This window comes from Athene noctua, chromosome 14, assembly GCF_965140245.1.
Source record: "Athene noctua chromosome 14, bAthNoc1.hap1.1, whole genome shotgun sequence".
Taxonomy (NCBI): Eukaryota; Metazoa; Chordata; class Aves; order Strigiformes; family Strigidae; genus Athene; species Athene noctua.
Genome location: NC_134050.1, coordinates 12,645,739 through 12,663,299, shown reverse-complemented (window position 1 = coordinate 12,663,299; position 17,561 = coordinate 12,645,739). Strand labels below are relative to the sequence as shown.

Sequence of the window (17,561 nt, the reverse complement as noted above, 5' to 3'; positions counted from 1 at the left end):
ACAAGGGAGCACTGATGAGCTAACCAAGTTGGACGCAGAGATGTGCAGATTTATGTAAACTAAGCAAATTCTTTTAAAGAAAATAACATAACATAATGAAATGACAAGTTTTAAGAAGAACAATCAGTCTGCCAAGCAAGCTCTTTCTTGGCAAACATAAAAACTGATGCTACACTTAGAACAACTGTGTTTAAAATAAATTATTTCTCTTCCATACAAGAAAAAAAAAAATGCTGTCAGAACTCTTATTTAGTTAAGAAAAGTCCACATAAGGTCTGCAGAAATAGATTTACAAAAGAAAGAATTGCCTTTGTTTTTTCCCCATAAATGAAAGCAAAGGCCACATTTTTAACTCTATATGAATATGCAGTGCCTGATTTAAATGTGCTGAAAATCACCATGTTCTCTGAGATATGCCTGAATACAGATGACTGGAATAATTTGCTTAATTTTTCCACTTATCTAGTATACTGTATATTTAGCCTTCAATGCCTATCTCTGAAAGCTTCTGAGATCCTCATTTTCTCCAGCAAAACTTTTCCTTGGCATTACAATCACTTTGCACACATCTTCCTTGTAAAAGCACAGTTAGCATAACAGCCTAATCATGATCTCAGTGAATTGAATGGTAATATGGTAAGATTCCCATCACTTTCTGAGGCCCTGAATATTTATTATACCACAAAAAGCACCTAAAACTTCTGTGCTAGTACATTATGCATGCCATGTAAGAATGTTGCAAGATACAAAGAAATTCACATGAACATCACTGACACATTACATCATTCTTTTTTCTTGGGCTTGGGCATGCTTCAAGATATCACTTTTGAAACAATCTAGGGAAAGTAACAGAAGTGACATAGACAAAGGGGAGATACAAGTTTTTAAAACACATTCATAAACAGATTCCATTAAGAAAAAACATGCACTATCTTTAAAATCTTGTGTTTTTACAGTAAGTTTGTTCCATATAAATAGTTGTTGTTCTTTGGTTTAAAAAGGATAAGAATACAACAAAAACCCAGGTGAAAACTATTTTCTCTTGGTCATTTCAGCTTTAATTCATGATTAGTGTCAGATGGTTGTCTAAGAAATTGAATTATTCACCTTCCCAATTGGCTGATCGGCTTTACATTGTTTCAAACCGTAGCTTTTCAAAAACCACAGACCATTTTGCTACTTACATTTTAATGGATTTAAGCAGCTTAATCAGGACTGCTAACTCTGTACATACAAATCATTATACAGAAAAACAAATATGTTTTGTAAGTCTCACAGCAGAAATCCATGTCATCCTAAAAATCAAATGCTTTATGATGTTTTAGGGAACAGTGATTCCAGCCTGTCTACAGGCCAGTAATTTCATAGATCACGTTATATCTTTTTTCCTTTAAATAATGAACTCATGGCATCTAAATATCCCATCAAGAAAAAATAATTTCACTGTAATGGTGAACTAGTCAGTAAGACGGACAGAGAGATACTGTGTATTTTTCCCTGTAAATAATTTTTAAGATCATTAATAGAAGGCAGGGGGAGGCATTATCCTCATAAGGAGCTTTTTAATATGATGCTATCTCTGTCACTTCCAGATAACAGTTCCCTGTGCTGTTAAACATACTTCCTACAACAGTATCAAGCCAACCATGTTAACTCAACAGCTGTTTCAGAAAGGAAAAAAAAAACCCAAACAAAAAACCAAACACAAAACTGAGGCATGGAAATTATCCTGCAGTCCATTATCACTTCATCATTGTAGTAGATGTCCAAGCCACGCTGATTTGTTCTACTTCTATTGCCTCTCTAGTGCACATACCTTGACAAGACTTCTCATCTGATAATAATTTAAACCCTTTTCTGCAGCTGCAATCAAAACTGCCAACAGTGTTTTTACAGAAATGATCACAGCCTCCGTTATTGGACTGGCATTCATCGATATCTGTAACGAAAGAAGTGCTTCAGCAAATGAACACAGTACGTTTGACATACTTCCACTGCCAGATCCAGAAACAGTCACGTCCAATTGGTTAGAGAAGCCCAGAAACAAAATCTAGTGAGACTATCACCAATTTTAAGGAAGATCAGTTCCAGCTCTTAAAAATGATCTGTCCCATTCAGTCCTGTGACAGTGTTATTTGCTTTCATTTAATGTATTGAACGGTTACATTTATTCACAAAAGACCATTTCCCTGAGTTCTGTTTGGAAACACTTTGACTTAAATGCTCTCTAACAGCTTTTTAAACATTCTCTCCATTTCCTCTTCCTAAGTTCTGCAGAAATCTCAGACAGAGGAGACTTCCTGAGCTACACTGTCTTTTTCATGCCAATATTAGAACAAGTTCTTTATCTAATATTAATTGACTCAGGCATGAGGATTCCATCATTTTTGCCTAGCAGAACAGCTTTAACATCTATTACTGGAAAATGCATTCTAATATACAACACAAATGTCCCTTTGCTCCTTTCCAGTACTCTCATTAGAGCTGCTTGGACCAGTATAAGTAATTGTCTTCACGTAATCCTGTTTACACACTGATACTTACAAACTGCTTTAATGGCCAGCTGACTGTGAGTAAAATAGCAGACTATTGGACCGTATGCCTGTAAGAGCCTACATGCCTACCCCTGCCAGTACTGACCTCTACTTTACCACAGACCCGTATCACCTCCTACCAAACCTCACCTCTGAAAAATGAGGCCATCCTGGCAGGAGTGTGAGGGGGAGGGCAGAGCAGCAGAGATTCTCTGCACATGATGCACCTGATGCAATAGAAGATGTGCATCTACCCCTGGCTAAAGTCCTTTCTTAGGTCAGATTACTGGCTTTCCTCTGGACACCGGATTACCTTCATCTGGAGAGGAATACCTTACAGCAAGGTGTTGGTACGCACGTGTCCACTAGTATAAACTCACCTTTACATGTCTTCCCATCAAACTGGAGCGTAAATCCAACAGGACAGCTGCAGTGAACTCCAGTCGATGTATCTTTGCACGTACGATCACAGCCACCATTGTTTACTGCACATGTTTCTAGCCAAAAAGATACAGCTGAAGTTTGCTCAGGGATATTATAATGATAACAAGAAACATCATGTGATACAAGGCACGGTTCCAAGCACACTGCTCTTCAACCACATTTAGTCTAGTATACATGAGCAACTAGCAAATACATGTGTTGGCAAAATCCCTGCCTCGGCTATGTCCAGTTTTTCTGAAGAGACTCTACAAAGATGTTGGCTCTGGATATGCTCGTCCTTAAACACAAATCCCTCCTCCTTGATGATGAATCTGTTCCTGTCAGTCTGTCTCCTTATGCCCACACTCAATCCTGGCTGATCCTCTGACACTTCCCATCAATGCTCAGACACCTGGTTACACTCAGCACTACTAAACCAGTTTTCTTAAACCCCTCCCAACACGCCTTCACACGCTGCCTGTGCTCCCAGTCATGGTGGATTACACTCACACTGAACTGCCCTTCAGGCCTGTAGCCCAGACGCCATCTCAACCTAATGTTCCTCTAACTTCTCCCGATGCAAACTATGTCTAAATCTCAACAAACCTTTCTAGCAAACACCCCTAAAGCACGGTTCTTCACATCCAACTAAATGGAAATAACTTACTATTTGACATCACCCTCTTGTAGTCAGTGTAACCACCTGCCAAACAACATTTTCACTGACTGGGCAAATGCGATTTTATGCAGCACATATTGATTCAGAGAGCAGCAAAGATAATTTTCTATGTCTGCTTTTTGAAATCCTCTCTTTCTACCTCTGTCTCTTAGCTTTCTGCAGCATCAAGCATATGCTACTTACTCCCAAGTTTTGAGACCTTTACTGGTTTATCCCCTCCCAGGCTCTCATCGCACATTCAATATTTGGAGGCTGTGTCCAATCTCCATGTGAAGAGAGAGTGCCTCTTCTTTCCTCATAAGTGCCATTTTTTCGTAAATGAGGCTATTTATTTAGATGTCTAAATAAGGATTCAGGAGCTCAGAGCTAGGTTTTGGCTGTTTATTCCTCAGCCTTCACACTTTATGCCACTTCTGTGGCAAATGCCAATAAGCACAGTAAATCACCCTGACTGCCTGGACTAAGGGCTCTTGAGAGGTGGACATCCACTGACCCAGCTGCCCTGAGACCACAGTGACTGTTTCTCTTGACAGTGCCTTCCCAGTAGTGACAGAGCCTCAGAGGCTGGCACTTTGGGCCAGATGTGAACACCTCCAGGAAGAATAAGATGGCCTTGTACCCTAACATATCCTTCTCAATGCAATCCACCACTGAGCCCAATTCTCTTCCACACAGAAGTATACTTCCAGTTGAAAAGCACCAGGTAAAACACTGCTTCCTCTACAATCACTTGGTTAAAACTGTAGCACAGAAGGGATTGTACTGCATTCCTATGACGAATTAGAACCATGGAAACATACACTACTTCAGGGGCAAGTTCCTGACACCTCCTACTGTCACAAACAATGTACACAGTTTTTTATACACTATGGAATAATATTATGTCCTTATAAGGAAGCAGAGCATCTCAAGCAGAATTTAGTCCAGAGCTACGATGGTTACAATAAATAAAAACCCCAAACAATTCCTTAATCTAAAAGGTTTCAGCAAACAGCAAAATTATTCTGGATAAGCACTTTTACCCATAAGCAACCGTCGCTTCACCCTCTTGTCCACATCAGCTCCTGCTGTAGTATTTCCCTCTGAAATTTCAACAGCAGCCTCTTCCCTCTCTGTAAGGAAGACGAAAAAAGAAAATGAGTAAACGTGCCCTGACTAGAAGCCTTGTCTTATATCAAATACGTATACACATGCAAACAGCTTCATCGCATGCTGAATTATCAGAGACAGTCAGAACTGACTAGGCAGAAGTACTTTTTTTTAAAAAAAAGTAATAATAAAAATCATGAAGACCCTTCAGTCAAAACCAGGAGAATACTTTGCTTCCTTACAACTCATGTTTGCTTCAGTATGCTTCACAAAACAGAAGATGTGCTACAGATGTAGTGAACAGCAACCAGATGAAAGGACTAACTGAACTGTTTTGTTAAGAGCACGCTGTCATCATCTATCATGGACTAATACAAGGACTGGCCATTATGCCTGAGCATTTGATTTCAATCAACAAACAACAAACTCTTCCAGAGACTGGAATAGTTTATAAATCTTAAGTGCTTTCTTTAGTGAATAACTGCCTTGCAAAAACCGTACATTAATTGAATACAGAGTTCAATTCAGTTTCTTTTAACAGACATACTGCTTGGTTACACTCTCTGGCTCATGCTATACAAGAAACTGAACCTTCCTAGAGGGAAGGGAATCTTCTTTGGTTAGTGACAGGCCTTGTGCTTCAGAGGGACCAGTGATAATTACAGGCTGCAGTAGTGTAAGGTACCTACTTATAAAGAGAGGCACAGGTTGCCTGGACCCAACCAACCAACTCACTCATGGACTAGCAGGTTTCTTAGTTTTGGATTCCTTGACACTTTCTAGCCACACTATCATGAGGAGCATTAATCATGCACACACAGCAATGCCACACCACTTAGAGTTAGTCGTCACCAGAAAACTACTTCCCTCCACTGTATACTGACCCAGGCAGGTTTTCCCATCCACGTGCATGATGTACTTGGGGTGACATCCACAAATAGGCCCATTATCAGCATCATCACATGTATGTTGACAGCCACCATTTCCATGATTACATGTTACTAGGAAGAAAACATATGTTACATCTCACAGGTACTTCCAGCTTCTCTGAAAGACAGTGTGCAATTCTGCTTTCATTTGACAATCCAGTACACTTTCCAAACATGCCTCTTTCCTGAAGAGCTCTTGAGACTGGAACACTGCAGAGCTCTCTTGTGGAGCTGAACTTACCATCATTACGAATGATGGCACAACTCCCAAACTACAGATGCTGTAGCAACCAATAGAGTGGTGTGATAGTGTCCAGCAAAGCCATGGATTCTAGTTTAATTCAAATGCTCACAATTTAAGTGTGTCATCCCAGTTTAGCTATAACATACCAAAGCCCATATCACTGCAAACAGAACACTATTTGTTCACTTTGGCAAACCATAAGCATACGCAGAATGTTGCATACAAATGCAGCTCCTCTGGTTCTTGGACAGTTCAAATCCTGGTCGGCATTCACAGGCAACTCCTCCTTTGGGCATTTCTCTGCAGATGTGGGCACAGCCATGATCTTTATTCATGCAGCTCATGCCTTCTGCAAAACAGGGCAAGTGCAAGAACATCAGCATCCTCAGCATTGCTGCGTGCAGGCAACAGTCAAATAACGTCAGTTCAACACACACACAGACAACAGCCTGCTACTTCTGGGAAGACTCTACAGAGTTAGGACAAAAAGGATAAGCTTACAGACAGAAAAGGCAGAAACTCCAATCCTGCAAAGTCATTGGCCCCACAGTTTCTCCATCTGTGATCTTTTCTGTGCCCATGTTCTTTGACTACAAGGTCAACAAGCAACATCCCTAGATTTGTATAGCATCTGCTTTCTCACCCAATGCTCTCACTTTATACCAGTGTTTATAAAAATCCCTCATTTCTTTTATAAAAATTGCAAGGTGGCTGATACCTGCCAAAAATCAAAGCCTAAAGTGGTTATTTCTCTGCTTAAAAGAGCAGCCACCAGACACAAGAATGCCTAGGCTGTCAGAAGAGTCATCCCTATTTCAATTACTGGTCTCCAAAGCAGATTCCTAAAGACATAACCTACCTCAAAAGTGACGGGTAGTGACCAAGCAGACATGCAGATTGTACATATGCTGTATGTAAACTCTTTTTTTGTTAACTGTTTTGTTGGGGTTTTGTTTTTGTTTGGTTTGTTTGGGGATTATCACAGTGTTCTGTATATCTACACACCTTGCCAACTGGACAGAATGTAGTGCCAGTAACTGCTTTAACCTAATGAAAAAGCAATGGGACACTAGTGACTGACTTCCTTCTGGTGCACCTCCTAAAAACACCCTGTCATTTTTGTCTCTGACAGTTACAACCTGTTCATGCTCTAGCATTCAATAAGTGCCAGGGTGCCTTGTCTGGCCTTTGCAAAAAGTTTAAGTCAATTAAACAGGGAGGAGTTTTTTCCTAGAATTATTGTAAAATCTTCTTTCACTTTGCCCCATACATGCACAACTTAAAACTACATAGCAGCTGGCTAAGTTATCACACAAGATCATTTGACCAAATTAAAGGAATAGTTTTTCTTCTAACTGTACACCAGTTTTTTTGCTGAAGGGTTCTGTAGCGCTACCAAACTGGGAGAAAAGACAACTGAGTGCTCTCAGGTATATAGAGAACACACCTTTGCCATCAAATTCTCTGCCTTGGTGCATCTGGCTTTTATAAGACATTTTACAACAAAATGCTCTGTTTTGCTTGGTGAGAACACTTCATTTGAGAAGAATCAGTGGAGCATACTTTGGCTGCAAGGGCTTATCCCACATTACCTCAGTAAACTTCTACTGAGCTGAGCAGATGCACAATCAGAGAGAACGAAAAAGGTGGCCATGCTGCTAGGAAGGGATTGTGTGAACAATTCCACACCCTACATATTTTTTAAACTTACACAGACCTTTTTGCAGACTTATTACTAAATGAAACAAAACCACTGTATTGGCAAGCAGAGATCAGCTCGTCACAATTATTCCGCTACACTTCAATTAGGTCCTTGCTCTGCACACAACTATTCTTGCCATCTGAAGCACAAGCTACAGTACTCTTTCTCTATTAAGGCAGCTTTAAGCAACAAAAGAATGGATATTGCAGAGCCTAGATTATTCTGCTCTACTGGCTTTTTGATGCCTTTCCCACAGTGAGGACTCAGTAGAAGTCTAACAAGACAATGACACTTCAAATCCTGCAGTACACAGCCACAGCCCAAGGAGCCCACATGAAAGCTATCAGCCATTATTGTGCTGTCAGTCAAGGAAGGAGACAACCTATGAGCCCACAAATTAGCCTCATTAACTCTTGTGTTTTCGTGACATTTCTGTTCTTAAGCATGCAGTATGATTCTGTCTGTTAGCCAGAGGCGTTAAAAAGCATTAAGAGAATTAGCAGTTTAGTTTCTGTTAACAAAGTTATTTTGTTTCTATTGAGCTGCCAAAGGGGAAACTGTTCAAGCAGGTACTTTGGTAAAGTTCACTGACATCAGACAAATGGTTTAAATGCTCAATTTGGGATTGCTCCGTCTTGAGTGAGCAGAATTCAGTCAGGTGTCCACAGAAAGCTAAAACTTCACTTCCCATACCAGTGCATATTTTAATAACACAGTATCCATTGTGTAACAAGGTACATGACCAAGCCCACCAAAATCTAGCTGACCCAAAAGACAGCATTTCTCAGAAGTTATATACATCCACAAGTTCAAGCATTTACCATGAAGCTGCTTGTTTCCAAAGGTGGTAGGAAATTTCTTCTCGGCCCCATTTTCTAAGGCTGTATTAAAGAAATGTCTGTAAAACCACAAACGCTGTGTGACTGCAAACTCCTTCCAGGATACAAAGTCTCCCAGGTCACACCGTTCCAAAGCTGCTGCAGTGGCAGACTGTGGTCCAGAACCAAATCTCAAACAAGTTTTGATCAAATCCCACCACATGCTTCCCAGACATACAACTTCTCTCACATTAGACCCTGCCCTACTGACACCCGGATGCCTCGGGACGGATGACTCTCTTGATGGCCACACTTACAGCCCAGGGAGCTGAATCCAGTGCCCACCTGGCCTAGCGGACCCCAAGCCGTATGATTCCTTTCTGATGACTGGACCTTCGCAAAGTTACCCAGGGAACTCCAGTGAGATCTGAACACTCCTGTCACTGGCAAGACACAGGCAAAAAGCCAGCATGGTATTTCCCTACCAGATCATGTTAAATTAATCTCTTACATGTATGATCTGTGTTTAAATCTTTGTCTTTTTTTACACAGAAGATGTAGGGACACCACCACCAATCTGTTAAGAATATTAAGGCTCCATTTAGGGTACATTCAAAAAGGCACTCAATAGGGCAGAGGGAGAGGATGCAATGTTAGAGGAAGCACCCTCTAACAGCCAAATGGCAAGGAGCAGCAGCACTGCACATCCCAGGAATGCTTTGGCCTTTTTTCATGCTTTCTACACCCTTGTGTTAAGGCAACTTTTTCCAAAAAGCTTTCTAGTTATCACTGTTCTCCACAGTCAGAAGGGCTCTAAGAGCAATAGCAGAGATGATCCCCTGTGTCCAAGGTTTTCAGTGATTTCAAATGTGGCTTTCATTTTCCAGGTCCAATTCGTTCCCATTGATTCAGCCCAACCAGTAGATAGCTATGACTCTGAAATACTGCAAGGGATTTGCCATCAGTAGCAACCACAGGATGTGCATATTTACTCATAAAAAACTGTCTTCCTTCAAATTTTTGTATTCTCTAATATAGAGCAAGTTAAACACAAAAACAAGCTACATGTGCATGGCTGCCTTGCCAGCCACTCTAACAGCCTCCCAAAGTAAATCCATTCTCCCACATATAGATGAAGAAGAGCTCATTCAGAGCAGACAAACAAGGAGAAAAATAGGATTATGAACAACTTCCCAAGGCCCTCTGAGTTCCTGTGGTTTAAGCAGCAGCTAGGCAGAACCAGCAAGGCTCTCAGAGCACCCCTGTGCTTCAGACCAACAGTCATATCAGATGAAAAATCAACTTTAGTTATAAAACTCTCCTCTTACAGCTACCTGACCTTGAGTGCCATGTCACAGTAGGAAACCAGAGGATAACTGCAGATAGACTTGGAAGGGCAGGTGACTCTCAGGCTCCCCTATTACACTGGTCATCAGGAGGAATACAACAGGAGAAAGAGAGGCTTGGGGCTATCTCAACTCCAGTTCACTGTTTTTCTGTGTATGTAAAGGCCAGTACTGCAGATCACTAGGAAGGTCTCTCAAGCATTAATGTATGCACTCTCTTAACTGGGCTGGGAGGCAGGGAAGGAAATACCCCCTTGTATTACAGGTAAGAAGCAAAACTGAATAGATGATCTAAGCAGGGGTTCCCAAAAGAGAACTAATAAACTATATACACTGAGAGATGCATACACAAGGCAGAGAACAGAAGACCTAGCAATGAGCAGAAAAGCAGAGAACAAAGTGAGCGGAAAGATAAAGCAGTGAGATTTGGCTTACAACAGACCTGCCCACCCAAGGAAAAAAAAAAAGTGGGGAATCCCGTGGAACACTTCTTCACAGTAATGGGTGGGAGGTGGGAGGGAAACAGTCACAGCATGGTAACCTAAAAAAAATGGCTTTTAAAGAAAACAAAACAAACACTTCTGTATTTTAGTATGAAGAAAAAAAGCATTTCAGGCAAAAGCTAGAAAGGGTTGTTTTCTTAAGATTGGTTTCCATAAAGATATATTTTATTTAGTCGTTTTTAGGAAAAAATGCATCTTTTTTTCCACTTGCTTTTCTTTCTCAAAAAATAAAAGGCAAAATTAAATGGAAATTTGGTATCATGCAAAAAAGGCACTTTTTTTTCCCAAAAATTAAAAGAAACTAACTGCATCTTTAAAAATAAGAAAACAGAGGTAGAATTCCAAAGGTACAATTTAGGGAACAAATATTTATGACAGGAAATGCTGCTGCTGTTAGTTCAGGAGAGTAGTGGTACTCAAGCAGCAGCAAGTAAGAATAAGAAGAGTTGGAAGTTTTTCCTCCCTTGGCATCAGACAAGAGAAGGAGTTCAAGCAACTGATTTTCATCCTTACATTCATCATCCACATGCACACACAATCACACACATCACCGCTAGCAAGGCAACATGAAGGGAAATCCCGTGCCCCAGCACTGCAAATTTCCTGCTTGTCCCCACTCCTGGCTCAGCTCCTGCCGTGGCAAGCTGAGCAACAGCCTGAGAAATCACCACGCAACAGCAGACCCCCGTGAGACCGAGCCCAGTACCAGAGAAGCTAAGAGTACAAATTCTTAATTCAAACAAAAGATCAGTTCAGCTACGTCAGATGACAGGCACCTCGGTGCACTCCGTGGATGGCCATATATGTCTATAAATGTTGATCTCTTCACTATGGGGATTTTTAAAGTGAGATTTGTTTATTCATGCTCAGTTTCCTCTTATAGTCATGCCAACGATAAACCATAGATTAAAGAAAACTTTGCAGCTTGAAATACTTCTTAGTAAGATACTCACTGTACAGTTCAATGGACAACTCCCTGATCTGAACAACCACTTTAAAGTACTCCCTAAAGGCATCAAAAATAATTTTGTTCAATCCGATGTCTAATTAGATATCCAAGGCTCTCTGATCTCCCAGGGTCGCTTCATAAAGGTTTCACTCAAAACAAAGAATGTGATTTGAATACCTTTGGGGCTGACAAACAATAAATCTCTTAGCTGAAACCTAAACACCATACAGGGAATCTAAAAGGTACCCGAAGGTAATGCAGGTATTGCCCTGTAACTAGAGCCAGTGGAAATGGTCAGAACTCACTGTCCTTCAGTTTGTTGCCATTCCCTGGATCAAGGCACAGCTTAGTCGCACCAGAGAGCACGAAGTACACTGCAAGTACAGCAGTACAGCCTTTAACAAGCACAACGCTGCAGACATACAGGTGGGATCAAAGGTGTAAAAGGGATGTAAAGAGTCTTCAAAGTCACTTAGAAGATTCTGACACAGTTCCTTTTAAAAGGAGCAAGGACTTCAAGACCCTTCACAGCTTTGAAAAACTCAAACTGAAAATACTTTTGAAGCTGCTTTAGAGATTTTGCAGTTAGCTTCTGTCAAAAATTCCTGCTAGGTGCCTAGAGCGAAGCAGCCAGTACCTTCTGAGCGGTGGATGCACGTATGCTGATTATCACTTAGAAAGAACCCCTCCTTACAGCGACATTCGTAGCTCCCCACAGTGTTGACACAAACATGCTGGCAACCGCCGTTGTTGAACATGCATTCATCTGTATCTGAGAGAGAGAGAGAGAGAGAGAGAATCAGCTTTGTACTAACACCAACACGCTCATATTGGCAGCAGCCGCTCAGTGAGCGGTATGGACAGACATCTACTCGGCACGTAACCACGCAGGCAGCTTAGACACCCCAGGCTAGCCTGCTGTTGTTGTTGTGCTATCACCCTTGGGAAAGTGTATTTTTGCTGTTGCTCCTCCCCTGTTCACAGTTTGCCCAATCAGTCACAGGGCTCCCAAGAAATGCTGGCCAACTAACCAGAGTTACTGGCTACAACTAAGGCAGAGTAACCTTGGTGGAGCCAGAAGCAAGGCTCCACATTCTACCTACATGATCGTACTCTCGGTGCAGCCTCATAACAGCTCAGCAGCCTAGCCCGTGTACATCTAGGTTGAGCATCCACACATGGTTTTGTCTTGCTCGATGGGACGCAACTTTGGCTCCAAACCCATCCAAGCTATAAAAGGTGGTTTTCCAGAAAGCTTCTGTCGTGGTTTGAGCTCAGAGAGCAACTAAGCGTCACGCAGCTGCTTGCTTACTCCTCCCCCCTCAGGAATGGGAAGAAGAAAATAAAGCAAAACGCTTCAGAATCAAGGTAAGGACGGGGAGGGATGACTCCCCTATTAAGGTCACAGGCAAAAGACAGACTCATTAGGGGAAAAAAAAAATATCAATTTAATTCAAACACTAAGAACACCATTTAGAGTAGAACAGTGAGAAGCATTATCTCGTCTTAAAAACACCTTCCTCCCCATCCCTCCCTTGTTTCAGGGCTCAGTTTTGCTCCTGATTTCTCTACCTGCTTCCCCCCAGCAGCGCAGGGGGAAGGGAATGGGGCTTGCAGTCAGTTCATCACCCATTGCCTCTGCTGCTCCTTCCTCCTCAGAGGGAGGACTCCTCACACTCACTCTTCCCTTACTCCAGCATGGGGTTCTTCTCACAGGACACAGTCCTCCAGGAACTTTCTCTGACATGAGCCCTTCCCACAGGCCGCAGCACTTCCCATGCTGCTCCAGCGTGGGTCCCTCCCATGTGTTGACATCCTCCCAGCACCAAACTACAACAGCGGGGGCTTCTTCCCTCAGAGTCCTGGCCTTCTTCAGGCACAGCTGCCTGCTCCAGCACAGGGTCTTCCACAGGCTGCACGTGGGGCTCTGCTCTTCCAGTGACCCCCACAGGTGGCAGGGGGGTGGCCCTGCCATCCCACCCTGAGCTACAGGGGAGCTCTGCTCCGGCACACCTCACCTCCCCCCCTTCCCCCTCCTTCCTTCCACTGACCTCAGTGTTCACACAGTTGTCCTCACAACTCCTCCTCACAACTCCCACTCCTCCTCCCTCTTAAATACGTTATCACAGAGGCACGGCCACCATCGCTAATTGGCTTGGCCTTGGTGCAGAGGTGGGTCCGATTTGGAGCTGGAGGAGCTTCGAGAAACTTCTCACAGGAGCCACTGCTGTAACCTTCTCACCTGCTACACACACAAACCCAGCACAGCTCCCCACTCTGAAGCAAAGGTGGAACAAGAAAAGTACAAATCTCAAAATAAATTTAGCTCCAAGCCTATCCCCTGGCTCCTTACTTTCACTCTAGCTAGAATTCACACATCACATCTGTTCCGTGGCTCAGTTTGATTTATTATTCTCCTCCCTCAACTCTATGTCATCACCACTTACCATCAAGGCTGCTTCTCTGTTGCCTGACTGCAGTCAAGGACAAGAGCAAAAGTTCTGGAAACAGTTTTTATGTTGATTTTCCAATATTCAGAGCTTCAACAATACCAGAGAATATAGAAAGGCTCTGCTCACAAGATAACCAAGAAAAACATAGAACAGAAAAACTTCAGATAAACCTCTGAGCAACAGGATTTTCATCCCAACCTCCAAATCTTTGGAATTTTATCCCTTAATAAATGCAGGTTTTTGTAACCACCGCCAGCAAAGATTTTTCCTACCCTAATTTTCAGAAATGCCAATTTGAACACGAAGTGAAAATGCTCAGTCCTTTAAAAAACAGGACAAAGCGTTGCTGAGGCAAAGCACTGGTCTCATTTGCAAATTCATATGGAAGATCATGTTTGTTCCCTGTTCTGTTCATTGTCCCCGTACTAATAGTACAATGCTTTTCATTTAACATTGTAGCATTTCTGGCATAAAACAGCTGTCTTCTGAAACAGGAGAAAGAGAAAGGCTTTTAGTAGGAAGCATAACATAGTATTACGACAGATTTACTTTCCACTGAAGGCAATGAGTAAGCCAATCGGATGCAAAAGAATGACCTGCTGTAGCAAAAAGAGCGGCTGACATATCTCCATCACAGAGAAGCAAAGTATTTCAGAGTTCTAGAGTGATGTGAATGTGCAAACAATCATGAATAAACAGCCACCATGACTCTTTAGTACTACAGATTTGAACTCCAGCAGATGTTTGTGCCTTACAGAGCTTGGAAAGCTTTCAAAAAAATCATCTCTTTCCAACAAGTAATTGTCTATTTGGCTTAAACCCAGGCACACAGCCGAGATCTTCAAAACTAAGGGTGAGAGAAGGGCAACCCTGGCTGAACAAAGTAAATAAACAGATTAAGAAAAGATGTGATCCAATTTGCTGCATGCCAAAATATTTATTTAACATTTACATCACATCTCAAAATTGGCAGGTTGGTGGTAAAAACTTCATTGTACATCAGTGATGTTTTTAAAAGTCTGCCATGCAGTATCGAGCAGCTTCCCAGTAACATGACAGGTGGTAGATTTTGGTCTAAGTTATGTCTAGGTCTTACTGATCAACAGTCAGCTGAAGCATGCTCTAGAGGGGCTACTGCATACAAAGAGTATCCACGCTTTGGTGGCACTGCAAGAGGCAGTGTGTTCATGCCCAGTCAGCCCTTCACGGTAACCTCAACTGAACTCCACTGTGTGTTTACACAAATGGACTGGAGAAAAATAGGAAAGCATCCCTGTTAATTTAAAGTATCAGCAGACATTTTGCTTCCCTCACTTCTTTCTTTAGTGAAATACTTGGAATGTAGAGACTCCTCCACTTACACTGCAACAGAGTTAACTTGTGAGCACACGCCAAGTTCCCAGCAGGCAAAATCCAGCACAATCCCACTGCAGACTCCAGAGCTTTTCTGATTTGTTCCAGCAGAAGATACAGCCTAGGGATGGGCTGGTTCCTGACCTGATATGTTATACACGAGCGGGAAATACCCCAGCCAAGCTAACTCCAATCTTAAAATTATCCTGTGAGAGCAAGTTTCCCTCTGACTGACATGGGCATGGAAGCCTGCCTGGGCACACCCACACTCAGTGCAGCACAAGAGAAAAACTTAAGTCATCTCTTAAAAAGTGAATAGGACAGGTAGCACAGCACAGGACAGAGCCACACAGGGTACCCAGTGCAGGTCCTGGAAACAGGACAGCTTCATGGACATGAGGCTCTGTCCCAGGGAAATAACTCCAGCAGCATACCACACTGCCAAGAGCCTGGTAACTCATGCATTTCTGTACACCGCTGCACTGTGTGCTGAAGAATACCATCACAGTAAAACCAGAAGGTCTTGTTACCCATTTTTAAAGATTTTCACCTGCTGGTACACAAAAAGAAGGAAACTATACAAGTCTTAAATATTAAGAAAAGGGTGAGAGTGTGTGCATGCGGGGTCAAGGGAGTGTTGACAGGATGGAACACGTTTCCAGAGTTTTGTACTTTGCTTCACACTAACTACCCAGGGAAACTCCCAAGCATTTGGCTTAATCCCCTGTACTTCAGCGGTCTCTATCATACACAGCTACTGCACACTCCTAATTGTCCTTTCCTTACGGCTTGCATGTCAGGAAGTACTCAGCCAGCAAGAGAGAAGCTCATACATACATAGATATATGAGAGAAGATTTCTAAGCCTGGAAACACACCTGAGAACTGATCCTAAACTAACTTTGGAACAGAAAAGACAATGATAGCACGTGTTCTTTTACATAAAATCACTCAGCATAATAACAGATGGCACTTCACACACTGTAATCCAAAGCACTTAACAGAAACTAGCACAATTATCCTCCTCATTTACAGAGGAGTAAAGAACCACACTGGGATGGTACCGGAATTCCTTAGTTCCGTATGTAACATTCTTCTCCAGCTGAGCTGATTGGGCCCAGCAGATGGCCGTGTATTTCCTATGGATGCAGCTAAAGGGTTATGTCAGCATCACCACTCCCAGTGCTCACCAACACACTTCTTACCCAGGCAGTTGTGGCCATCATGAGCCAACATAAAACCATCGTAGCAAGTGCAGCGGTAATTTCCTGGAATGTTGAAACACTCGTGGACACAGCCTCCGTTGAAGTCATTATCACATTCATCAATGTCTAAGGAATAAAGCAAAAGTCAACATGATGGCTGCTTGCTTAAGTGTTATAGACAGTTAGAGATGCTACTGTGAAAATGTGAGCAGCAACTGCTGCCCAAAATCATCACTATCTTGCAAAAAGACTATACTTAACACATTACTTGCTGAACGTTTCTAAAGAGTGACAAAATGCCCAGAGATTTCCACGTAGCTTTACTTCAGAGTTTTTAATATTGCTGATTAAACAACAAAGTAATTATCAGGCCAAATGATATTACTAGGTGAAAAGCCATGTAATACCTTTGCCTCTGATTTTGTAAACAATAAGTAAATCAAGTGAAGAAACAATGACTATTTTGACTTAAAATCATCCTCCATATTCTAAGTCATTACTTTTAATAGCCCCATCTTCTTAGAAATACCTCATGCTGACATAGGCAGAGCATAGCACTTCCATCACTTTACCTTCACATTTCTTCCCTTCACCAGTGTAACCCACTTTGCACATGCACTTGTACAGCTTCGGAGTGTTTTGACAAATAGCATCTGGGTGGCAGTCATCAAGCCCCAGGGCACATTCGTCCACATCTGTGCAAAGAGAAGATTCATAAGGGATGTCAGAAGGTGGAGAAGAGGGCAGGTACACACCACTGAGGAGATGACGCGAGGCTGGGCACCTGTTGGGGTGTGTGTGCACGTATTATACACACTTGTGAGTCAGGACAGAAACATGCAGAGACTGCATCTGAGCTTAAATTTGGATAATGCTCTACCTGCATATAAATATATTTTTATGGAATTCAGATAAGCTTTTGTACCCACTTATAAACACATCCAAACCAATCTACTAGGGGCTAGAGCCTCCATCAGATTTAGCTGCCAGTTTTACAGAAATTCATTAGAGAACCATCAGAGATTCATGTTAATCTTTCTAGTTAATAAAAACCAGTTACATCTGTGACATCACCCTCAGGAAGCCCAATGATTTTTCAACTAACAAGGGCAGTTTACAGAAATGCACTTTCAAAGTCACCACCAACACGTTAAAAGACTGACTTACCATTAAACAGATGTATAATTTAGAAGTAATGCCAATTTTTTTAAATACAAGAATAGTATCTGGTGAGCAGCATTGCCAAATCACCTGGCCAGCCATCACAAAGCACGGCATACTGAAGCAAAATATCCAGGTGGAAACTTCAGAGCAGAGGAAATGAGGAGAAAGGGA

At 42.1% G+C, this 17,561-nt stretch overlaps 1 protein-coding gene across 1 annotated transcript in view; it reads right to left on the bottom strand.

Annotated features, from left to right (window-relative positions):
• The window catches only part of SCUBE2 (signal peptide, CUB domain and EGF like domain containing 2), a 44,474-nt gene that overhangs the window by 24,304 nt on the left and 2,609 nt on the right, over window positions 1-17,561 (bottom strand). Inside the window, exons 3-10 of the mRNA XM_074918641.1 lie at window positions 16,799-16,921; window positions 16,227-16,352; window positions 11,854-11,988; window positions 6,122-6,247; window positions 5,610-5,726; window positions 4,659-4,748; window positions 2,915-3,031; window positions 1,817-1,939 (exon numbers count right to left, since the gene is read on the bottom strand). Of these exons, the coding sequence (XP_074774742.1) occupies window positions 1,817-1,939; window positions 2,915-3,031; window positions 4,659-4,748; window positions 5,610-5,726; window positions 6,122-6,247; window positions 11,854-11,988; window positions 16,227-16,352; window positions 16,799-16,921 (957 nt within the window). The remainder of the gene's footprint in view (window positions 1-1,816; window positions 1,940-2,914; window positions 3,032-4,658; window positions 4,749-5,609; window positions 5,727-6,121; window positions 6,248-11,853; window positions 11,989-16,226; window positions 16,353-16,798; window positions 16,922-17,561) is intronic.